This window comes from Rhipicephalus microplus, chromosome 3 (genome assembly GCF_043290135.1).
Source record: "Rhipicephalus microplus isolate Deutch F79 chromosome 3, USDA_Rmic, whole genome shotgun sequence".
In the NCBI taxonomy this organism is placed as follows: domain Eukaryota; kingdom Metazoa; phylum Arthropoda; class Arachnida; order Ixodida; family Ixodidae; genus Rhipicephalus; species Rhipicephalus microplus.
This window is the reverse complement of record NC_134702.1, coordinates 92,258,446-92,282,587: the sequence shown is the minus strand read 5'-3', so window position 1 is coordinate 92,282,587 and position 24,142 is coordinate 92,258,446. Positions and strand designations below refer to the sequence as shown.

Genomic DNA, 24,142 nt, shown 5'->3' with positions numbered 1-24,142 from the left:
ACAGAGCACGTTGAAGAATCTCGGCTGGCTTCGAAGGCGGCCGATGTTTCTGTCCTTGGAGAGGTTACTGCGTAACGGAACCAGGATGCTTCAACATCATTGTCGAGCGAGGAAAAAGTATTGTCATCAACCTTGGAGTCTTCATGCAGCTCAGAAGCACCTGGGTGCCAGACACATGCTGAGGACCACCTGACACCCGATGTGGTCAGGCAGAACATATTCGTGCAGCGCCTGCAGAAGCTTGACATGAAACAACAACAACATACCAAGGATCACGCTGATTATCAGGACACCTTCCAAGTCTACGAAAGCAGACCAAGGTCAAACACCTCTGACTACAAGAAGCGATGCGAGAAGTGCAGAAGCCACCAGCATAAAGTTTTACATCGTATCAAGGCAACCAGCAGCGCCAAACTGGGAAGCAAGGGCATCTGGTCAGTGTACAAAAGACTAAAGATGACACGCAATGTGGTCGCAAAGTACTATAAGCATCACAGCGGAGAATAGACGACTGCCCCCGCAAGACAAGCCGCCACTTCGCCTAGCTTCATCGCTATTGGCGAAGCCCTTTCGTTGCCGTTTAACACCTTCTGGCAGACTCACTTAATGCTTTCTTAAAACGTGCACAACTTTGCCGGCCGCGGAAGTGTGTTATCAATAAAGGAGGAAAAAGGGGCGGTGGGCAGGAGCAAGAGCCATGGGTGCTAGCTTTCTCAGTTGTTCTGTTGACCTTCGATGCAGCCAGACGTCCGGGTCTCCTCATTGTTTTTCACAATAATGAAGTCGAATGAACAATTTGTAGGAGTTGAGAGCTTTTTATGAATTCAGCCACATTCTTTGCATCTGTACAACTGTCTTTCTTTCTTTTTTTTCTTGCAGACTTTCTACATTGTGCTGGTGTCATTTACAGAGACCTCAAGGTGAATATGTTTTATTTCTGCATAAAAATGACTTGCAGTGAAAGTGAGCAAAAGAAGGAAGAGAAACCGCCCTCTTTGATGGAAAAGTTGCATTATTTTAGTACATCGCCAGCATTTCCTTGAAACTGGAGAAGCCTAGTCAGACAGCTGTAAAATGGGCTCTATACCTCAAGAAAAACTAGCGTAGTATGCATTCAATTTTATGCTTGACATCTCTAACAATATTAAGACACTGCAGCATATATAGGTTTATTGCTTAGCAAAAGGAAACGTTGGCATAGAGTTAGTGCTGGTAATTTTATTTAATCTGCATGTTCATATGTGTTTAAAATGTTATCTGATTTTACTTGTTCCATTGTCAAATTGGGGTGATTTGTTCTCTTGGATGCTATAATTCTTTGTAAGGGAGTAAGACCTTGTCGAGCACTTCGACTTTTGCCCTTCTCCTAAAGCATTCTCTATATTCTTTCAATTCAAATGAACTCCATTTCAATTCATAAAGGTTCCATCACTGCAGTTCCATTTGAATTTCGATAATGGTATTGTTCGTTTGTATCGATTTATTTTAAGTTACTTACAAAAGCTTGCCATCGTTGCTCACATGACGTCTGATTTGCAGATGGAGAATGTCCTGCTTGATGAGGATGGTGAGTCATCTTTCGTGTGTTATATAGTATCTCGCTAATAATAGTTTTGAATTTTCAGCAAGTGCTGCTGCGTTATGCCATTGTGTACGTAAACTGAACCCCAACCCCCTTTTTTTTGTCTCCAGGCCACATCCAGTTGATTGACTTCGGCCTCGCCCGATGGCTCAGTTACTGTGCTCGAGCACAGACAGTGTGCGGCACAATGCAATTCATGGGTGAGCGTGAACCTTAGAAATATGCCTGTTAGGAAGCTATCATTTCGCTTTGTCATTTTCTCTATCTCTAATATTGTTGCTGTTCTTTGGTGCACATTACTTTGTAGATTTTAATCAAAATGAAGCTTTCAGAACATGTAATTTATAGAGATTCTGCTCAGTGTATTCTTTGGCATGCCTGTTTCTTCTTGAAGGAGTACTGACACGAACTTCGAAAATTTTCTGATTTCTGCTGTAAATAAAAGTACTGGTATCGAGGACACAGGAAAGATTATTCTGGTGCCTTGAAACGCATTGAATATATTTTTAATATCGCTTTTTCTAAACTCACTTTTGGTTTCGATTTTGAAAGAGCGGCTTCACGGTGACGTAGTAAGTCAGGCTGACTTATGCCTCAGTGACTAGGGGACTAAGACATTCGCTGAAAATCATGACGTACCAATGCAGCTCTATCGTCTGCTGTCAGTCACACGCAGGCACACTGCTAGACGGCCAGTCGAGAGGGTGTGCCGGTCGCGCTTTTTTCCATTTTATTTTTGTCATTACCCCAACATATGCACATTTACATGACATTGCAATTTTCTGTGCACCTGAATTGAAACGTCAAGCGTTGTGCCTGACAGTGGAGATGCCTTGCAAGAACCAGAAGATCAATACTTTAAAATTAAATTAAAATATTTTATACGTGCTTCCCGGTTCCGGTGTGGAGAGAACATTAACACTACATTCCAAGGAAACGAAAAACGTCCGTTTCGCCGCACCTCAAAATCGTGTCAGTACTCCTTTAAAATCTGGAACACAGGCTGGCATAATGTGAAAAAACTAACTAAAATATAGTAAATTCTACATACCCAGAAAATATGGCTGCTAAAAATAGATGTTTGTGCAGTACGCTGCCTTCCTTAATTTCGAATCATCCTGAGCTGAAAATGTAAATGAGATAAACCCTTTGCAAGCTTTGTGTCGTGAGAACTTTTTCGGATGTGTGGGTTTGTTGCAGTATTTAACATCTGCAGTAAGATATCAGTGTTATACGAGTGCCAAATTACAATCTCTTGTGCACCTACCAAGAGACAGCAAAAACATTTGTGGAGAAAAGATGAGAGCTTCGCTCAATATGAACCTTATCTAGCCCGCTATGCTTTCCAGAGGGAATGAGCACCTGTCTCGTGTCTTCTTGTCTGTGTCCAGTTTTTCATGTGCTCTGCCTCGCCATGAATCTATACCAGCTCACACAACACCACTTCAGGATGAAAAAGTATATAGGTGAGAAGTGGGAATGGACAGGCGCAAGAGTATGAATGCAGTATTGGATTTAGAATGTTATAGGTTACCGGTGGATCTAGCCGTGTGAAATTTGCAGGCAATCGCCCCACCCTGTGAATGTAGTGTGCTCCTTATAATATGCAGATATGCAGGAACGGAACACATTAGCTAAAGGAAAGATTAGGTGAGCACAAAACATGCTGAGCATGATATTAGTTATATATATATATATATATATATATATATATATATATATATATATATATATATATATATATATATATATATATATATATATATATATATATATATAGGATATGGCACAACGGGAGCGTTGTCAACAAGGATAAATATACGTATTTCCCAACAGTTTCGGGAGGGGTCCTCCCTTCATAAGGGGATGAGTTATACTCATCCCCTGATGAAGGGAGTCCCCCCGAAACTGTTGGGAAATAAGTATATTCGGGCATAACAAGCTTTTAAACTTAAAAAAAAATAGTGGATAGAAATTCGGAGTACTCGTTACTTTACTATGGGAGAGCTGGAAGCTGTCCTGGATGTTTAGAAAAAAATGTCCCCACCTTCACGAATGTAATCGGGAGGATATGTGAATGCATTGCATAGCGTCCATGACGACGTTTTGTACACGAGAACCCAGCGTTACAAGAATAATGTTTTTTTTTTTTATTACACCCTGCAGCCAATAGCGCTGTTCGCCGCACGTTGCCTTTTTCTGTCACGAGGAATGCGGTATGCATTTCCAGCACTAGTACCTAGCGTGCACGGTTAAAAAAATACTATGAAGTAAACAAAACAAACAGCGTTCTCAGCTCGGTGTTGGCATTTCATAGCGGCGTCTGGAGCACACATTTCCGGGTGTTCTTGAGAGGCGCCCAGCCAGCGAACGGGCGAGAGTGAGGCAAGAGCAGATGGGAAAGTGGGACGCAGGGAAGAGAGAGAGCGAATGGCGAGTGAAGGAGCGGCGATGCACTGGACCTACACTCTCGCACCACATGCTCCGGTTGCTAGGGGTGAGGGTAAGCACACGTGCCCGTAGCTGTTGCTATGGGAGAGAGGGAGTGAGAGCGGAGAGATAACACCTGCTGGCACGCGGACACCTTAACCTCTCTCTCTCTCGCCGCGGACAACGCCGGGTGCGTGACATAGCCTGACTAAGAAATGCATTTACATTTAAAATGATGGATTGGTGCGAGGTTAATACGTTCATTTAACATTGCAGTGGGGCTTCGTGGCAGCGCGAATGGCCCCTGGATAGATGTTTTTACGGCATATCACTCCTTTACAGCTGTGGAACCACCTTTACAAACAATCGCATGCAAGGGTTTGTTAATGCGCTACGCGCCCAGCCGCAACGTATGCGGACACCTGCCGCAGCCAAGCAGGATGAAAGAGCACTGCCTATTCGCTCATTTGCCCCCCCCCCCCTTCCCTCCTGCTTGGGTGCCGCAGCTGTACCCGCACGTGCGTTGCGGCTGGGTAGGTAGCGTTTGAACAGGCCCTGAAATTCACCTAAGTGCCTTCATGGCTTAGCACCTCTCCACTGCAGAGAAACTACCCTTGCAGGGGGGTTACAGGCAGACTAACACCACCTATTCGTGCGAAATTTCCAACAATTCGAATTCGAATCAAAGCAAATTTAAAAACAACAATATTCATTCAAATATTCAAAGCATTCGAATATTCACACAACTTTATTAAATACCATATATTTTTTTATATGCATATTTGTGTCGTGCAAGTCTGTTCATGAATTTAGACTAGTATTACTAAAAAATCTAATATGCATAGTACCTGCTATTTTGCTTCTGTTTTCTGGTTATATAGGTACATATAGATAAGTGCTCCAGATGAGAACTCTTTTCATTTGAATCACTCTTTTTTGTATACGGTTGTATAATTGGAACTTTTAGAGGCTGTGCTCGGTTTTGCATGCTTGGTTGCTCTTCACTTTTTGCAGCACCCGAAGTCCTGGCAGCTCAACCGTACTCTCATGCCGCGGACTGGTGGTCTCTGGGCATCATGATGTATGCGCTGCTGGTGGGGAGGGTACGTCCATAAACATCCTACATTAGGCCCCTCTGTAATTGTGTTAAAACTTTTTTGTCCTTCGTATTAGAGTTTTTTTTTAATGAATTTTGTCAAGTAAATCCTAAATTTGATTTGTCATGCCTTGTTTCTATGGATTATTTTTGTGCTACAACAAAATTGTAACTGCTGGATTTCAGCAAACCTCTCTCCCTTTCTACACAAATATTTTCTCCATCTCTCATTAGGAGCGCACAATTTGACTATGTGGCACTCACATCGAACTGTAGGTGTTAAATAGTGTGATAAATTATTGGCATTGGTCATAGCAAAGCAAATATTTGCTTGCACATAGGTCAAGATCACAAGAATTGTCAAATAAATAGTTATTTACAAATTGTTTGAACACCTGGCTTACTGGAACAGTGCTATTTTGTTTAGTAATTTGTGCAAATTTATAATGAAGTGAATGTGTTCTGGGAACAGAAAATTTGGCGTTGCTATCAATTACAATGAATCTGGGACCACCTCAAACTACTCTGAGCTGGCGTCTAGAACCTTGAATAAACCAGCTGAATATGTTCCGAGTACACAAACCAAATCTAAATTTGGTTTGTGTACCAAATTGTGTACCATAACAAAAGCCAGAGTATCTCATCAAAAGTCCAACTGCACTTGATGAATTCAAGAGAATAAGCAGGTCAAGGATGCCTAAAAAATCAAAGAAAAATGAATTTTCTATGCCATTCAGAACATAAAGGTGAACATTGCACTTGTGGCCTTTCTTTTTCTCACTCTCTTTTTTTGTTACAGTATCCAGTTGAAGGCACTGGGGACCATGTGCAGATGAAGCAGTTGGTGGCCAATGCCAATTACGACCTCCCTGAGGGATTCTCCGACAATGCACGGAAACTATGTCGAAAGGTTCGTTTCACGTGTCTGTTTGCGTAGCGGCTTTCTCTAAACTCTATATTTTTAATGACAAGCCTGCGGTGCGCGAAGCCTTAAACTTCAGTGCAGTATGAATTAGACAAGCTTTGGCCACTGGCGTTTATTTCACCAGTGTGCACAGTTCTTGTAGCCATTGCAGCAACGAAAAGGAAATGTTCAGGCCGTTTCTCAACCTCAATTAAAGCTTTTCAGTAATCAAAAGCATTATTTCTTTTGTGCACTTTGTGGTGTAGTAGGCACAACAAAAAGCTGCCTTTTCGTCACTTTGCAAATTCTTGACGGGTGTAATGCTCCTCACCTGCCATTTTGAGCTGACTGTCGAACAGGTTGGTTATATTGGTGATGCAGTGCCTAAAGTTGTACTATTGTGAGCAATGTGAGCTCGAACACGTGAGCGCCTGTCAAATAGCCTTGAACCCTACATCGGCTGATTCGCGACATCCGCTGTCGGAGACAAAGGCAAAGGGGCACCGCGCTTCCGCTGGCTGTTTACGCTCCCGCCTCGATATCGTTGCTGCAAAGCGGGAGCATATCAGTAGCCGCTAGAAGTGATATGAATTCAGATCAATGTGCCCAGCCCCACGAAATGACCGATCAGGCTATGCAAAAGCTGAGATGTAGGCTGTGACGTTGCCTGTCGTGATTCACAGACCATGCTTGTGTTATATCTGGGTGGTGCTGGCTGAGGCTTTTGATATTCCTGTATATTTACTTTGTTTTTGTGCAATTGTTATCTTTTTTTTGCATTTTAATTGCTTGCGGCCGATGGCACACAATCAGCTGCTGCTTTGCAGCAATGCTAGCAAAGCGGGAGTGTGTGGGGGTGCTGACACCTCCTTGTAAAGTTGTCTGCGCCGTGTGGCGCACGTGTCTCCCCCGAAGGCCGCATTTCGGGTGACGACCGCCGGGCGATAGATGGAGTTGTGTTCGCGTTGAGTACCACTGTTGGTAGAGTGGTAGCGCCGGCGGTGACCCCTGGCGGAAGGCAGGTCTTGGTGGCGGGCGAGAGTTGAGCGAGCCTCTTCTGCGCGTGGCGGCTGCCGCGAACGGTTGTCTCTTGCGGTGGGTCTGCCGTGGATGGCACCGCGGACCGCCTACGGTAGGCCCACGTGGTGAGTCAAGCATTGGCGACGCTGCGATAGTGTGTTTGTCATCTGTGTTTGTCGTGTTATTGTGTAATGATGTCCTAGCGTGTTTATTACTGATTTATTGATTCGGCGGACGATATCGTCGTCTCTAAATTAGTTAAATAAATGTATGTATGTTGTTTGGTTTGTACCGACCGTGCCTGCTGTGTCCGTTCACTCTAAGAGCGTGGTGTCGGCGCGCGCTCGCCAATTCGAGATCCCACACTGGCGCCCAACGTGGGGCTCTTGGAGTATCGGACGACATTTTTGCGGTTCGGTACAGGCTTTTGTTAGAGCCGGAGTAGAGTAGGCCTAGGGGGGACTTCTTTGCTAACGTTGGTGGTGTGCTTCGTTGAGAAGCGAGGAGATCGGTTTTGTAACGTGTTTGAATTTGTCGGCTGGTTGACGCGCCGGGGGTCCCACGTGGTAAGTCAAGCGTTGGCGACGCCGCCTTGGATATGTTATTGTGTGTTTGTTATGTTATTGTGTGTTTAGTGTGTTACTGCGTTATGTTGTTTGTATAATAGCGTGTTAACTACAAATGATGTATCATTCGGCGGACGATATCGTCCTTCTAAAATTAGTTAAAAACGTGTTTGGTTTGTACCGACCGCGTCTTCTGTGTCCGTTCACTCCAAGAGCGTGGCGTGGCGCCCGCTCGCCAATTCGAGACCCCAACAAGTTCCAACAGTAAACAGCATAGTTTCCCTAAATTTCCCTTCAGTTTTGGCAGTGCCATGCCCGTATGACAATATCTCGGTTTTGCGGCCATTTGGCAGGCGCTCGCGTGTTCGAGCTCATATTGCTCATGATATTACATGCTGCTGTGAATGAGTTTTCAGGCTTGATTCCCACCCACAGTGTGGGAACAGTGTGAAGCACTCGCATATAGTGATAGTCCTGCCTATAGTCGAAACAAAGAATCATGTCTGAACTATTAGTGTGTAATAATCTAGCGACAACTGTGTTTGCATGTGCCTATTTGCTTATGCATTTAAGCTATCATCAACAACAAGTGATGGCATTCTTGGAGGTTAGTTAAATAGAAGTTTGATTCAGTAAAAGCTCCTTAACCCGGATCTCACGGGACAGGTGAAAATGTCGGAGTTAACCGAACTGTAGATTATCAAATGAACCGTCAGAACAAAAGGAAAATGTTTTCGAAACAGACAAACCTTTATTTCTTAAAAAGCTGCGTAAACTTAGTCTGTCTCGTCATCGGAATTTATGCTAGAACAATCTTCTTCAATCCCGTGTAGGGGTGGTGTGCACGCTCGCTGTCATGAGAACTGCTGCAGAACTCCGCAAGGACAGCGAGAGCTTCGGCGGCCTCCTGCACTGTGCGATGTCGCGTCGGCTCATCTTAAATGTCATCATTGGAACAGTGATTCTGATCCTCTTCAAGCACTTCCGATGACATGTCATCATCAGTCAGCAAACCAGCAATAACCACACCATCATCAACGCACACTAACACAGCCTGAGAACGTAATGACGGTTTCTATGTCAAAGAGCCAACTCACCCAGCAGTCAACTCTTTTGATGTACCCGAGCTGCATAGGCGTCGCGAACAACTGGGGTAGCGGCGGCTGCGCAAACTGTCCAGTGCGGCGCATTTCCCAGGCACTGGATGCAGCGGTGACCCAAGTGCTTTCGCCGGGAGGCGACTAGCGCCACCTGGCCACTTCTCCCCTCATTGGCTATCATCATGATCATATTCTGTAGCTGTTCGTTCGGTTTCAATTTCTCAAAACTTCGGTTCCGGGACTTCATGCTTTCAGTAACCGGAATCGGTTACCGAAAGCATGAAGCCCCGATAGCCCTCTCTGGAATCGTCCGAGTTAACTGGTGCGCATCTAAATTCCTCCGAATTATTGAGGATTTGACACCATTGAAATATACACAGTTTTGCCCGAGCCGCGCCACATGTCCAAGTTAACAAGATTCGGATAAACGAGCTTTTACTGTAAAACCAATACAGCATGCATGGCTAATTTGTTTCCATACGAAAGTCTTATTTACGGTTTCTTGTCGTTTCTTGTAGCTTTTGTGCAAGCTCCCTCACAAGCGCCTCCAGTCGCTTCACCAGCTCAAGTGGGAACCATTCTTTCGAGAACTCAACTTTGACGATGTTCTCCACAAGAAAGTGAGCAGCCATTGTTGCATATTGAAGCTGTTGTTTTACAAAATTTAGTGCGAAATTTCGGGCACTGTTGGTCTTTAAATAAATCTTTGAACACGACAGTTTTTTTCAGTTGAAATATGTCAAAACTGATGCCGTAAAGACCCATAATGCACTGCTTGTTTGTTTGTGTCTGAAGACTTGCATTTAACGTGAACTACTTTTACATCTGTGTTTCAGATCTCTCCTAAAACGCTGTTACAAGTGCAGCTCGAAAAATCGGGCAGAAGCACTCCGTAAGTGGCATTCTACGTAATTTCCTGTTGTGCGGGAATGCTCGTGTGCGTACAGTGCAGGGCTTATGGTTCGAAACTCATCAGCAAAACTTTTGGTGTAACGACTGGTATGTGCAAATGCTTGAGACAACTGCGTCGTGTTGCTACTAATCTGGCTGTAAAGGTAACGTTGGCTTTGATGTAAGTTTTTTGAGTCCAAATTGAAATCATGCCGATACGACACAAACTGAAGACCACGAAAATTAAAGTATGGGCATTACTTTCACATAAATTGTCGTGTTGCAATTTGCTGCCACTGCACATGTTTGCATGACAAGAAAACGGCGGAGGGACGAGCGCATTATTAAGTGAGTAGATTGAAAGATAACATGTACTGTTTGGGTGTGAAAAATAAACATGGTAATCCACTGTGCTGTGTTGGAAGTTCTTGCCTTTAATTTTTTTAACATACTGAATCTTCCCAATGTACCACTGCACTAAGAAAATTATTCTTACACATTCACTGTGAGGTGTTGGCACTTTTGGTAATGATGCAATCTTTGCGACTCTGTCATGTTCTGTAATTTAATCACCAAGAGTCTGTAACCGTTTTATGCCTTTAGTGCGGTTCTGTCTTTTCTGTTTAACTACGATTTCCCCTTTTGTTTTTTCAGAGGTATTGGTGTGTTGGCAGAATCTCAGGACAGTACCAAAGTTGCCGTAAGTGTCGAGCATATAGTAAACTGTCAGTTCATGGCTTTTTCTGATCAACATTTCCATTAAGCGCATCATATAGCTTAGCTATACTTTGTTGCTGATTGATTTTTGATTGAGCCAGTTAGATCAATGGAACCTGCTGAAGCAGTAAATACCACTTTACTGGCCCTTATTCATTCAGAAAAATATTTATAAATTAGTATAACTTATTCTGTAAATCCACAAATGCAAACAAAAATTTCTTGCGCGTGGTTCTGGCTCAATCAGTGTTTGGTCGTGAGTGATTCGCACGACTTCCGGGGCACTTTGAGCTCGGAACGCCACAACTATGCAATGCAAAAGTGCTGACGTGGTGAGGGTGGTGTGTTTGCCCGACCAGAATGAAGCAATGGAGCCCGCACAGCTGTTTTCATCAGTGGGAGCCTTACAGGAGTGACAGAAACGCTTTCAGTCTCGCCATTTGTCTTAATGTCTCACACAAGGCACCATGTTAGCCGCAAGCCTTCAGGACTGCATTGTCACCATCTGCAATCATAGCGAAATCGTTTTTGTAGGCATTTTCTATATGGTAATTCATTGCAAGGTGGGCAATCACACGAAACGCTGCGTAAGCAGTCGTGAATGAAGTGGTTCTACTGCGTCTTGCAGCATCAACAAGCTGGCTGCATTTTTATAAATGATTGGTTGCTGGCCAGCTCACTGGCAAAAAATCGATATGCAACCTGCCAATGCACCTGATTGGCCTGGTATATTTCTTAATTTTGAGTAATCTCCAGATTGCACAGGCAAAAAAAATATATATATATATATATCTAAGTCATGCAAGAAATAGCCTCTCCCGCACTGTGAAAGGAAAATCATGATAACTGAAGACACTGGTTCTAGAATTTCCTTTTTGCATGTGGAATGCAGAAGTTGCTTTCACTACAGTGCACTAATGTCATGCGGAAAAGTGAACAGAGAGTGGCAAGGGGATACTCATTGTCACAGGACACTGCACTATATAATTATGAATGCCAGTTTGATTGCTAATGTATGACAGACTTTGGGCCAAATCTGAGCAAACTTCACTATTTTCCGTAAAAGAAACGCACAATCAAGTGGCACGAAAGCTGATAAATGCAAATAATAAAGTTTTCTTGTTGCACCTTTGTTCACTATGCATGTGCCATATCAGTAAGGCAATAGCCAAGACTGGTTTCTTCTGTGCTAAATGCTCGCAGCAGTGCTAGCATAGGGGATGATGGAAAATTATTGATGTTTTTCCTGGTTTCGGCTTTAGTTTGCAGGCTTTTCATGCCTCGTCAAGTCGTGAAGGCTGCCACGGCAGCAGCGCCTTTTGCCGAGTTATCAAGCACCTGAATGAATCACTGCAATCTCAAGGGAGTCATCAGAATCTCCACGTCAGTGCCTTCATCACTTTCGCCTAACGACACATCAAGCGAGACCAGGAACAACTGGCAGTGGGCTGGCAGTGGGCTTCAATTACTCTGGATTATGTTGCTTCACGAAAGGAAACCGTTTGTTCACACTGCCATGTCAATTGCAAAGCATGAAACTTTAGTCACATGGGACGCCTATTTAATCTCATTCGTTTAACTTATTTTAATTCAAAAAGTCCAGTGGTGAGTAGTAATACTGTATTTACTTGCATAATGAACACACTTGCATGCGAACGCACTCTTTACATTCATCTGCTGCAATCTCGCTAACCGACACATGGCACTTCCTCACCCATTAGATATATTCCGTTTTTTTTTTATTATTATTATGCAGACCACCTCAGCTCCTTCGCTCCTCCCCCTGCCCCCCCCTTCACCCGTTGCCACGTGCCATACTTTTGTTGCTATTTGTTCATGGCACGTCTCCCGTCTTTTTTATCTGTGCGCCACAGCGGGGTTCACGAACGGTGTGGGTGTAGAGACATCGCAGCTGATAAGCACACAGCGAGCAAAGGTCACGAAACTGCCCATGCCAACTGACGATCATTTCCTGCAAATACGAAACTTTGAGGCCCAAGGACGCGCACGCGATTTTTGAGCGACAACAACAGGATTTGCTGTCGCAAAGAGTCATTCGTCGCTATCACGTCACAGGTTTCTGGGAAACCAGAAAAAATCACTTGTCACCCAAAAGAGATCCTGATGATTTCCGCACCATGGTAGCACCCCCGTTTCTCGCTGTGTTTGTTCTCCGCGCATAAAGAAGGAACTTCTCATGTTGAAGTGAGGCGGCGGCCGTATTTTTGTCGTTAATCATGTTATCGACGGTTTGTTTTGATGCTTCGAGGGTAGCTTGCTGCAATGTTTATTAGTTGCTGCAATGTAAACAATGTCGTCATGGTCGTTGGCAAAGTGCCTTGTAGCGTCGTAATGCATGCCAATGGGCACCCCTCGAGATCAGAGCAGATACCACTGTTGTGGTTAAAAGATTGCAAGAATATATAGCCACAAAACGCTGTCATGGGGTGCGCGGGCGGCGTAGGGACAGCTTGCAGTAGATAGCGCCACCAACTACTGAAGAAGAGTAAAGTGCAACAATGAAGCTGTTTCCAAACAGTGTACACGAATGTTAATTATAAAAGGCTAAGCGAGGTAACTTTTTTGCATTACCGCATTTTTTTCTCCCCCTGAAAAAATTTTAATAATATTTGTCGCGCATAAAAAACGCACCCCCAACTTTGCTCCAATCTTTTATGAAAAAAAGTGCGTTCATTACGCAAGTAAATATGGTATGTGAGGAAGGGGTTGAGTCAATGAAATAGTGGTTCAAAGGCAGCTCTGAAATGAAGCAGGTCTGAGTGGAGTATCACATTTACAGGCAATATTTTACCCTTATCACAGCAAATATACATAAGGAAGTAATGATCTGTACCGGGGTGGAATAAACTCATTTATCACTGTTTACCGAATTCAGGAGCACTGAGAAGATAAAATCTAAACTGGACTGTTTAGTTTTGAAGAGACGCTAAAAAACGTTTTAAAAAGTTTTGTTAATAAGCTTCATGGCCTATTTGTCGGAGCACAAGTGAGGTTGCATTCGTAGTGTGCCTGGGCATTTTAAAATACGTACTATGAACACAATCAGCTGCCCACGGTTGCTTTTAGTACACTCATCGCCATTATTGCTGCTTGGTTATTACTTGGTCATTTTTGTCTGTAACTGTTGAACGCTCCAATTGCAATCAACTTCATAGCTTCTTTTTCATCACCACAAGCTCTCAGGCTATGCAAACTGCAGCCTGTGAAAGCATGGGGTTTGTTGCTTCAGAGTGTGGCTACCATTTGATTGTGCTGTAGCTTTTGTTGATATAACCTGTACCAAACATTACTGAAATACAAGTACAAAATAGGAGGGGGAACAAAGGTGTTGTACATCCATTTTGCTGTTGTGCATAGCTTCGCGGGGTACAGGTTGTAATGTTGTAAAGCTGCACTGCACTTCTGCGGAAAGCTAGCTGGGAAGGAAGCAATGACAGTTCACATAAGACAGGACCAGCCCTGTAAAACTCCTTTGTGCCGACAGTTTGCCTGCTTTGATTCTATAAATATGTCGTCATTGTGTAAGAAGGAAGGAAGTGTACATTTAAGGGCTGATTTTCTTTGTTAGACACAGTATCAATCAGAGCTAAGAGACAATCATGTCAGTCATGATTGTCTGTTAGGTCTCATTAATATAGCATTGTGTAAGATTGCTTACATTATGTAATTACATGCAGTATTTTGTGTTTCTTACAAACCTATTAGATTCTAAGTGAGTTGGAATGATATGGCAGTTGCAGCTCACATGCATAAAAGTATGAAGTAGCATGACAGATATCAGGGTTTTGGCCTTTCCATCTACCTAAGGCCTGAGCTGGAATGGTTCTCATGTAAAATGGTTGGTAATGCAAACTCAAATGAAACCTCTCGACATCTCCGTTTCACTGTTGTAATGTTTTCTGATTCTCAGCTTCGTGAACATTTTCTTTGTTATGTTACTATTCTTTAGTGCACTTGTTAAGAAAAGAGTGGACAAAAGAATGACATTGACATAGAGCTTTCAGTCATTCATCCGTCCACTGTTTTTGTTAACAAGTGCGCTAAAATGGTCAAATTTATTACCAACATGCCCAAGCCTGCAGTTTGTCAAGTTCTTTGTGAGGCTACAGTGGGAAAAATGCATGGAATAGCTGCAGCTAGCAGCAGTGCTATAAGCGTGTGCCTTGATACCCATGTTTTTTTTTGTTTCTTTAATATTCATAATGCATGATAAGAAATGTGCCCTCGTGGGGCCATACAGCTGCTCTATTCAATGTTGTCATGTAATCAGTGAGGATGCAGCTCGTTTATCTGTACACGTAGCCTGCAGTTAACACCCTCCCACCCTTGGCAACGTGCTCATTACCCGCCATGGTCACTTAGAAGCTAAGGTGTTGCCTCGCCAAAGCAGAGACGTTGGGGTTTGATTCCTGGCCATAAAGGCTTCATTTTGATTGAGACGAAACGCATAAGCACCGGTGTACTTACACTTACGTGGATATTGAAGAGCACCAGGTGGTAAAAACTAATCCACAGCCACCCGTTACGCTGAACCTCACAATTTTGCGGAGGTTTTGGCACGGATAACGCCTCGATTCTTTTATTTACTGATTGCTGACATGTCAAATATCTTTATGTTTAGCTAACCTAACGTGTGCAGTAACTGAAGTTTGTTATAAATATGTTATAAATATGATCAGCAAATCAAATTGCTTGCTGTGACTTTATAATGCGATGTTTTCCATGGGGGTCCTTGTTTTTCCAACCATTTAGTGGTTTCACACGGGGAAACTATAATTGTCAGTTAAGCTACAATGGTTCTTAACATGACCCACCACGGTGGTTTAGTGATTATGGTGCTTGACTGCTCACTCAAAGCTTGCAGTTGTAGGATTGTGTCTCGTTTCTGGTGGCCTCATCTCAATGAAAGCAAAATGCTAGAGGCCCGTACGCTTATATTTTATGGGCACTTGAAGAACCCCAGGTGGTCAAAATTTTCAGAGCACTCCACTAAAGCGTCTCTCGTAATCATATCACATGTTTTTGGGACGTAAAACCCCAACAATTACTATTACAATTTCACGTGTTTACAGGTATTTCTTTCATTGCTTGTGAAGTATCTTAGTTCGTCACTGTGGCTTCTGAAATTGAGTGATCAAATGTACATTTAATGTTCATACAAGTCACCATAGAAAATGCTGCTGCTATGATGCATACAGTTACACGCATATTCATTTGTGATAGCTATTACATATACTAGCTCATATTATTGGAATGCAGTCCTAGCTTTTTTTTCAACCAAAGATAAGTGGGCTATTACAGCTACTTTACCTCATGGCACTAAAACATACTACAGCGTTTTCTTTTTCATTGCATTGCAACTTAGGTGATGGAAATTTTACGAAATTTTGTGAATCTCTAGTGAAACCATTCCCATGAATTTTGAACCACCTATGAATGCTGGTTGAATTTTTAGGTCAAGTACTTTTTTCTCACCCTTTTATGTACGAATGGTCAGAAAACTAGTTTTAAAATTGCATTTGCCAAGTGAGGCACTCACAGCAAGTGGAGGTAAATGCTCCAATATACCTTGATGCACTTTTATAAAAATGAGCTTGGTGTCAATGTGGATCTCTAATAGGTTCTCGTGCACTGCTGTACCAAGGTCTCACAATAGCACGATTGCCGAGCCTTGCCTTTGAGCACGAGTTTGTGTTTCTAATTTCTGTTTGTTCTTACTTGCTAATGGGAATATGATGCAAGAGGGCCAAAGTACTCAAATAATGGAAATCAGAGCCCTTTGCTGTCATGTCTTCGACATTGAGATGCAAAACTCTCTCACTTACTAATAGTCTAAAAAGTGATGATAAGGCACGTCTTTGTGTGCTAGTATGTTTGTATGTTGTTTGAGGCTGCTCATGCATCACAGAATGCAATAATTGCTCACCTGCATCATGCTCATTTTGTGTGTTTTGCACGCCACCATGGAAAAAAAATGTTTCGTGTTGTGTATCGTTATTGCAATCACTGATACCAGTAGTGGTACTTTGCAGATACGCCTTTTTAATTTTTTTTTGTGCCTTTCGCACTTGTTCAGTAACATCAATGGTATGCTTATATTATGTGCGTGATCACCCAGCTGACTGGATAGTAAGACGGGCATGTATTTGAGCATAAGGTATCGTTACAATGTGCCGGCGCAGACGTGTTCAATTGTCACATAGTTCTTTTAACTCATTTTAGCAGTGTGGGGTGTTGTTATGCTGACTCGTGCAAGTCCCTTGCATGTTCAGATTGAATTGGTGCACTTGTTGGCTGCAGAGTACGATGCAGCATGCAGTAGTGTTCAATTTATATTGTTTCTTGTCTCATTGCAATGAAAGACATGGTGGCAAGAAGGTGACTGACTGCATTGCATCTGACTACCTTTCTTTTGTGTGTGTGTGTGTGTGTGCATGTGCGTGTGTGCGTGCATTTTCTAGGCCCTTAATTGATGTGATGCTGGCATCTGTTTCATAATGATGCTTGTGACATTGATCCCAACAGCAATGACAGTGGACTTTATCGTGAATGGAGGCCTCAAAGAGAATGTGGTGGGGCCTGTTGATATTTTTTTAGCAGCTGAAACAATCGAACTTTGCAACCTATAAGGGCCATATCATCCTTGTTCTGAGGGACCAGGTAAATTTTTTTGGGAGATTTGGGAATGCCGTGCCGCTTGATGAAACACCTGCTGTTGCATGGTTCTAAATTTCTCAGAAAAGGGACCGCTGGCAATTCAAATGTTGATGCTGGAGGCTGATGTTGCTAGTCACACCTGGCATGCGTCATAATCACATTTGGGTTCATTGCAGAACAAAAGCTCTTTTCTGTTTGCATTATTCACTTCATCAGAAAACTTGTGTTCTCAACTTTTTTACCTGTTAACACTACCACCTAGTTGTCCAACATCCGCAGCTGCACTCCTATAATTTTCACCCACATTCTATTTTAATGGACCACTGGGTATGTGTTTCATGTTCAAGCTGTTGCATGAGAGCTCGAAAGTTAACCGAGTTGGTGTTCCTTCTTTCTTATGATGGAGTGCCCCATCACAACTGACTGTATTTGTCCTAGACTGGATTTTTGTGTAGCTTTTCAACATGAAAAGTGCTTGCCATTTCAGTGAAGCAAGGCTTCTAATGTCACTATTCCTTCGTCTGTGGAGTAGCCGTGAAATCGTCTTTGAATTTCACGTCTTCATCTTACGTTGAAGCTGCATTTTCAACCGAAATGCAGAGTGTACTAATGACAATGAAGTGGTCATCCTTTCTTTATTACTGAAGGTGCAATTCAATTCTGTACTTGTTCTGGCTAGTTGTTATGTGCAGGTAATGTGGACCACGGCAATAGTCATGCCATACGAACTAGCTCTTGTGTCTCACCACCTCCTGTTGGATCGGAGGTAACTGTCTTTACAACTGCTGCATTTCGATGGGTGTCAAATGCAAGCATACTACTTGTGTGCTGAGCGTAGGATGCATGCCAAAGGTATCTTGGCTTGCGACAAGTTTATGTGGAGCCCTCCAGAATTGTATCAACCATGGCCTCTGCAGCTTACATTCATCCAGTCAACAACAGTACAAGGCAGTGTATGGCACAGTCAAATCTAGCCTCATAGAATAATTGATAGGTCTTGCAAACTGTTGATAACAACACTTTAAGGCACGCAACTTGTGTATATGTATGTTATTTACTAAAGGTTTTTTTACATTGGATGACATGCTGCTCTCTCAACAAAACTGCTTAACGTTGCTTACAACCCCAGTGGCAATTGAGTGATTGCAATGTACTAGGTTTAAAATGTCATAGAATTGATAATTGTTCTTAACTCAAAACTTTTCCCTGTGTACATAACATTCTGTCAGAAGTGATGAATGGCATAATGTCACTGTTATTTTGTCCAATTCTTTTACAGACTTATGAGCCACTGCTTGCGCATGGTGGTGTTAATGACAACTTAAGCAGAGCTGTCGTTGAGCCACGTAGGCAAAATGATTGAAATTGTAATAGAATAATTATAGTAGCCCGACTTTTGAGTGTCAAAGAAATATTCCTACTCATTAATTTTCAAGCAACCTAACAAACGTCCAACAAGAAAGCAACAATGCCTTGTTTACTTCCATCTTTTGCTGCGGGTAACTCTTGCATCTAAAACATGGCCTGTGTTATATTCAAGTGCCTTGCACACTATCCTAGTGCTAGCTATCAAGGATAAACAGCACCTTTATTGTTGTTCACATGGTGCATCAGATTGAGTGAGGTCATCAGAGCTCATTAGTTTGCATGCTTTATTCTTTTTTTCTTTTTTGAACCTGTGCATTGAGTGAGATGTGCTCTTGATGGGCCTTTCTGGCAAACAGGATGTTTTATGTTGGTTAAAACTAGGTGTCATTTAATAAGCATTCACTCGTTTATTATTGAAATGGGACCCTATCGGTGTCACATAGTGCATTACTAATTGCAGTCAAGCCCATCTGGGATCCAATCTCTCAGCAGTGATTGGCTCGCTTCATTTCGGCAATTGTGCAAAGAAACCAGTAATTAAAAAAATAATGAAAAAATCACTTGTTCACCTAATCACAATTAAAAGTGACTATATATGCTGGTGTCGCTATCTATACAAGCTGATTTTGTCAATTGCTCATGAGATTCTGGTCTATACAGACACTTCAAGTAGCTTACTTAGAGTGTGTTCTCTTTTTTTTTTTGTGATAAGCTGTTAACATGTGCAAATTGATTTTTGTTATTGTTTTTACAGAAGATGTTATGTATTTAAGAATTCTCACCACTTGCTCAATGTCTTCCTTACATCGTTTGAGTAGCTGAAACGCGAACATTGCCTATTCAAGCACAATTGGCATTTATTTTCAAAATCTGAATTAACATCTCTCTAAAATTGTAGAAAATGATTAAATTGTGTGGGTTGTGAACTTTTTTGGGGAGATATTTAAGATCTTCTCTTTAGTGCACTCGTGTGTCAAACACAAGGTTCTGTAGCAGATGAACAATAAATATATGTATACCCACATAGTGTTTTTTGTTGTATATTTCACATGTGCTTCTTTGAACCTTGTGTTGTTATTTTTCTTTTGCACGTGCCTGGCCACAATGAGGCTCTGCATGTGGGTTGTGCTTATGCTCACATTCACATACCGAGTGATTTTCTTTATACTATGTTGATTATGCCTGTGTTCATGGTGCTATTTTTGCAGTGTTGAATAAAAATCACTTCAAATCGAGCTCATTGTTTGTTTCCTGTTTATTCATTGGTATTTCTAGGCCTTGGCCAATGTGGTTACAGTCTTGTACTTAATGTTTGCAGCTGAAAGCTAGGTGTAAGCTCTCTCCCAGCGATGTTCAGATGTGTTTGTAAGACTGGTAGCTCATTGTGCTACCAAACCACCTCACTGTTTTTGCCTCTCTCTGGCTTTTATGAAATATTTTCATTATGTGGCAATATAAAGGCAAAACAGAACGGTATAAAATATTTAGTGAAGCCCATATCAGCTGAATATACAGACGGCCTAGAAGCAGTTACAGCGTACCTACAGAAGCAATAAACAAGGATAAAAACGAGCACTAAATTCTGGTAAGTCTGGTAATTCGATTAAGTTCTTAGACCCACACTCTGTCTTGAGAGCAATCATTTGTGCTGGCTGTTCTCACCAAGAAGTGGTAAAACCCCTTTTACCTTTCCACTCAGCTCATTCAAAACTGGTGAAAAGGGGTGTCATTAATGTTTGCCTTGTTAATGCTCTTAAAAAGTCATGCCCACACTCGATGCAACGCAGTTTCAAAAGCACAGGTCGAGCACCTCTTAAGCTCTGGTTACTCAAATGCTCCGATTGCTGCTGTTGAAGAAAAGCTTTTGAAACAAATAAAAAATCAAGGAAGGCAATCTTAGCCTCAAAGTGCGTCTATTCGTAAGAACTGTGCTGCAGTCTCTTATCTGCGCAATGTTTCGCATAGGCTAAAGAAACTAAACATGCTGGTATCATTGTTGTATCCCCCCCCCCCCCCGAGAAGCTATGAAAGCTTTGTAAGTTGGTGAATCATCCAGCTGCAAATAGAGTAAGATGCTCTGTGAAACACAGAACACGCTTTGTTTCTTGTGCTATTGATCCCACGTATCTTCTTCCGCTGTCTTGCTGTAAGATACACATAGGGCAAACCGGAAGGTGCTTGAATGACTGTTTAAGAGAGCATAATAATAATGTGCATAATGCGGCTCAAGGACATTTCAGAATCCACTGCTGTGACTGCAGCTGCATGCCCTTCTTTGAGTGTTGTGAGGTAATAGGCAAGCACCACTCACAGGCTACGTGTTAGATAATTGAAGCCCATCACATGATTAAGTTTGATGATACATGTGTACGTTCCCTATCAGTTGCGCTATTGCAAAAAGAGGTTGCGTATCTCGATCATTATTAAACTGTGTACTTGTTTCCAGCTCAATCAACAAGTTACAAGAATTTTGTTCACATTGTATCGCAGTGGTTGTTAACTGCATCCTTTTACGCATGCCCATTCTCTTTTTTCGCCTATATATATATACACCACTCTGCTATTAAATCGTTGAAAGACGGCACTCTTTTCTATCCTTGTTTATTGCCTCGGTAGTTACGCTGTAACTACTTCTAGGTTGCGCTGTTTATATTTTCAGTTCTGTCCTACCAACTTGCCCAAGTTTCCACGCTATATCAGCAACGTGAATCACGTATGGCCAATATTTTCGCACTATATATATATGCATACAGGCACACATGTGCATACACACACATGCCTATATGTGTATTTGTGTGCGTATATTCAATTTTTCTGGCTGTGCACCTGACATGACTGTCCAGCAGTTATGGCGTTCGAATGCTGACTTAAAGGTCGCAGTATCGAATCCCAGCTGCGGATGAAATGCTGGAAGCCCATGTACTTTAGATATAGGTGCGCATTAAATAACATTATTAGGTCAAAATTTCCAGAGCTGTTCACTATAGCGTACTTAAAATGTGCTAATGAAGTTTTAGTTTTGAGACAGAACACAAATTATAATAATTATTATTATTCTGGGCTCTGCTTTCACTGCCAACATTACGACTACAGGGGATGTTTTGGTAATATAGAGCCACAAAGCAGGACCAACCGTTACTTTCATAATGCCCCGGCGTATGCGTCCTTCCCCTAGCCACATATTTGTGAAATGCCTCTGTGTTTCAAAGACTTTCGTTCTGGTGATAACGAATGCCCCTGCCTCTACTAAAGCGACGGAGGGCAACGTGGGAAAAAGAAAAAAAAATTCAACGAGCTATGCATAGCAGACACTGATGAAACAGCCAAGCTGTTGGCTTACAAAGAAGTGTTCGGTTTGCCAATTATTTTAGCTGGTTGGGTGAAGTGGGATTTGAATAAAGTGGTGGTGAATGAAGTGGGTGATAAAAGTAGGACGAGTGGAGCAAGCAGATGTGGACATAGTGGTCAGTGGTGGGAGTAGTGGCACCTACTTGTTTCCAATCTACGAGCCCACATCAAAGCCATGACTAAGAGCTTCGCTGTGAAAAGGCAAATTTCATGACAAGCATCATCAAAAAGCGGCGAGAGGGTGACGTTATCTGGTGACTGATGTCGACACTGCTGTCCCATGTGTGTTTTGAGAGAGTACAGAGTTAAGCTGGACGGGTAGAATGTCATGCCACCATGGAAAAGACAAGGTTATGAATTGCATCAAGAGGTGAATAACTGATGAGAGCAACCAATTGATTGCGCAGGGAAGCGCAGTGATTTTGGTACCATTGTACTAAAAGAGTCTAACAGTTGATTAAAGAAAAACAAAAGTGATATTGATTGAACAAGAGAGGAGGGACGTGATAAAAAATGAACAACCACGCAGCCCTTCAGTGAGCAGACTCAAAGGGTTCATAAATGCGAGAGCCAAAAATTGGAATGTCACACGAAGAACGACAAGTAGCTCAATACTTGCTGCGTGCCACTGACGCACTATAGATGCTACGAAATAATTCACAGGAATACACTAGGAGAAGTGTGAATTAACAACTGTCACAGTTGTTACATCTTTGTGTTTGAGCAACAGGCTGCAAGTGTTGACAATGCAGACCCCGGCACTCTTAGATGGCTCTCTTTTAAACTGCTGCACGTGACAGAAAACATGCTTAAACACCTCGGAGATATGCATACCGCAAATGGTGTATATAAATAGCTCATTGTTATTACAGCAGCGCATGCATGAGTTGTCTTACGCAGTGCACTGTGGAGTGAGTGGTAGCTGGTTCAAATCCTCTGTAGGGTGCTTTGGATTTTTTTCTTCTGATTTATTTTTCTTTGTGCCCCTTTTTATATATATTTATACATATCCGGGGCATAACAGTGGCGGCATGATTGAAATCCGCTGAGGGTGTCAATCGGTATTGGAATAAAGTTACAATGCTTATTGTTGGTGTGCTAGAGTCATGTTGTGTCTTGGAGCATGATAACACATACATCTTGTGGTTAGACGATATGGCTAACCTGTGCAACATGGGCTCTGAAACTTAACCACTTCCACTGGAGAAAGACGGCGACTCCCCTTTGAAGTTCTAATCCCTGATGAATCTACATTCATTTCCCACCCCCTTTCAGAGTACTACTGCAATGAGTTAGTGGCTTTTACCATGCTAGATGACGCAATGTGAAGCACCACTCCAGCGACGCACATGTAGACCTCAAGTGCTAAAGCGTTCTTCAAATCAACATGAGCCTAAGTCCCCCTGACGCTGGCAGCGAGTTGAACCTGATGCATTTGCTTCTGCAGCAACATCACAGACCATCTATAGTCAGGGTTTCATCTAACCCTGAGTGGAAAAATTTTCGAGATTTGGCTATACCTTACTTCTTGAATGGTAAAAAAAGAAGTCATAGAAGTTGGTGAATGGTTACACCTTACCATAAGCCACTTGACATCAATGTCACGTGGCATCGTGTGGCACCTTTCTTGATATATATTTGTGAATATATGTCTTGTGTGAATGTATAAGCACATGCAAGAAAAGAAATTCTGGGGGTTTCGAACCCCTTAAACAACACCCTTGGCTATACCACTGTACCTAGCTGTATGCACAGGGTATCAAAAAGGGATCAATTGAAGAAAAAAAAAAAACAGTTTGAAGTTCAGTGCAATTCCTGTCATATATTTGTTCCTTTTTTTGCCGTCTAGATGTGTACATTTTGTGAGCTCTGTCGAGACGAACCAACTTGTCCTGATCAAGGTATTATTGTTACATATATCGAATTCCAATTACATAAAAACTGATAATAGACTTCACCATAAAATGCAACTTTGTCTAAACCCATCATCACTGCTGACAGTTTTATCGACCCTACAAAAAGACCAAGATGCAGCAAACACTGCAGGATCACGTAACTGAATTGGCTGCACAGAATATAGCTGTGTGAAAGAAGTGTACAAAAGGGGGCATATATATATATATATATATATATATATATATATATATATATATATATATATATATATATATATATATATATATATTGTTACGGGTAATAAATACGATGCACCGTACTCGGCGAACAAGATGGCGACAGTTCATCAACAACCAGCCACTAACGTCGTCTTTCTCTTTCTTGCAGCCAGGCTGTGCCGGCTGTTGTGTATCATAACCCCCCGGCGGTAGAAGCACCGTCTTGGTGCTTCAGCAACTCGGATGCCGTAGAAGAAGGGTAATAAGGCTTGAGTCGAGCTATGTGCACGATGTCACTCGAAGGTGACAATGATGACGTTGAATCAGC

At 42.3% G+C, this 24,142-nt stretch overlaps 1 protein-coding gene across 3 annotated transcripts in view; it reads left to right on the top strand.

Moving 5' to 3' along the window:
• Window positions 1-19,587, top strand: part of LOC142761667 (ribosomal protein S6 kinase-related protein-like) — a 28,849-nt gene extending 9,262 nt beyond the window's left edge. For all 3 annotated transcript variants that reach the window (XM_075889977.1, XM_075889976.1, XM_075889978.1), the window contains exons 7-15: window positions 880-920; window positions 1,540-1,567; window positions 1,693-1,782; window positions 5,027-5,115; window positions 5,908-6,018; window positions 9,217-9,318; window positions 9,535-9,590; window positions 10,244-10,289; window positions 11,569-19,587. In XM_075889977.1, the coding sequence (XP_075746092.1) occupies window positions 880-920; window positions 1,540-1,567; window positions 1,693-1,782; window positions 5,027-5,115; window positions 5,908-6,018; window positions 9,217-9,318; window positions 9,535-9,590; window positions 10,244-10,289; window positions 11,569-11,601 (596 nt within the window). In that variant the 3' untranslated portion in view covers window positions 11,602-19,587. The remainder of the gene's footprint in view (window positions 1-879; window positions 921-1,539; window positions 1,568-1,692; window positions 1,783-5,026; window positions 5,116-5,907; window positions 6,019-9,216; window positions 9,319-9,534; window positions 9,591-10,243; window positions 10,290-11,568) is intronic.
• The last annotated feature ends 4,555 nt before the right edge of the window (window positions 19,588-24,142 follow it).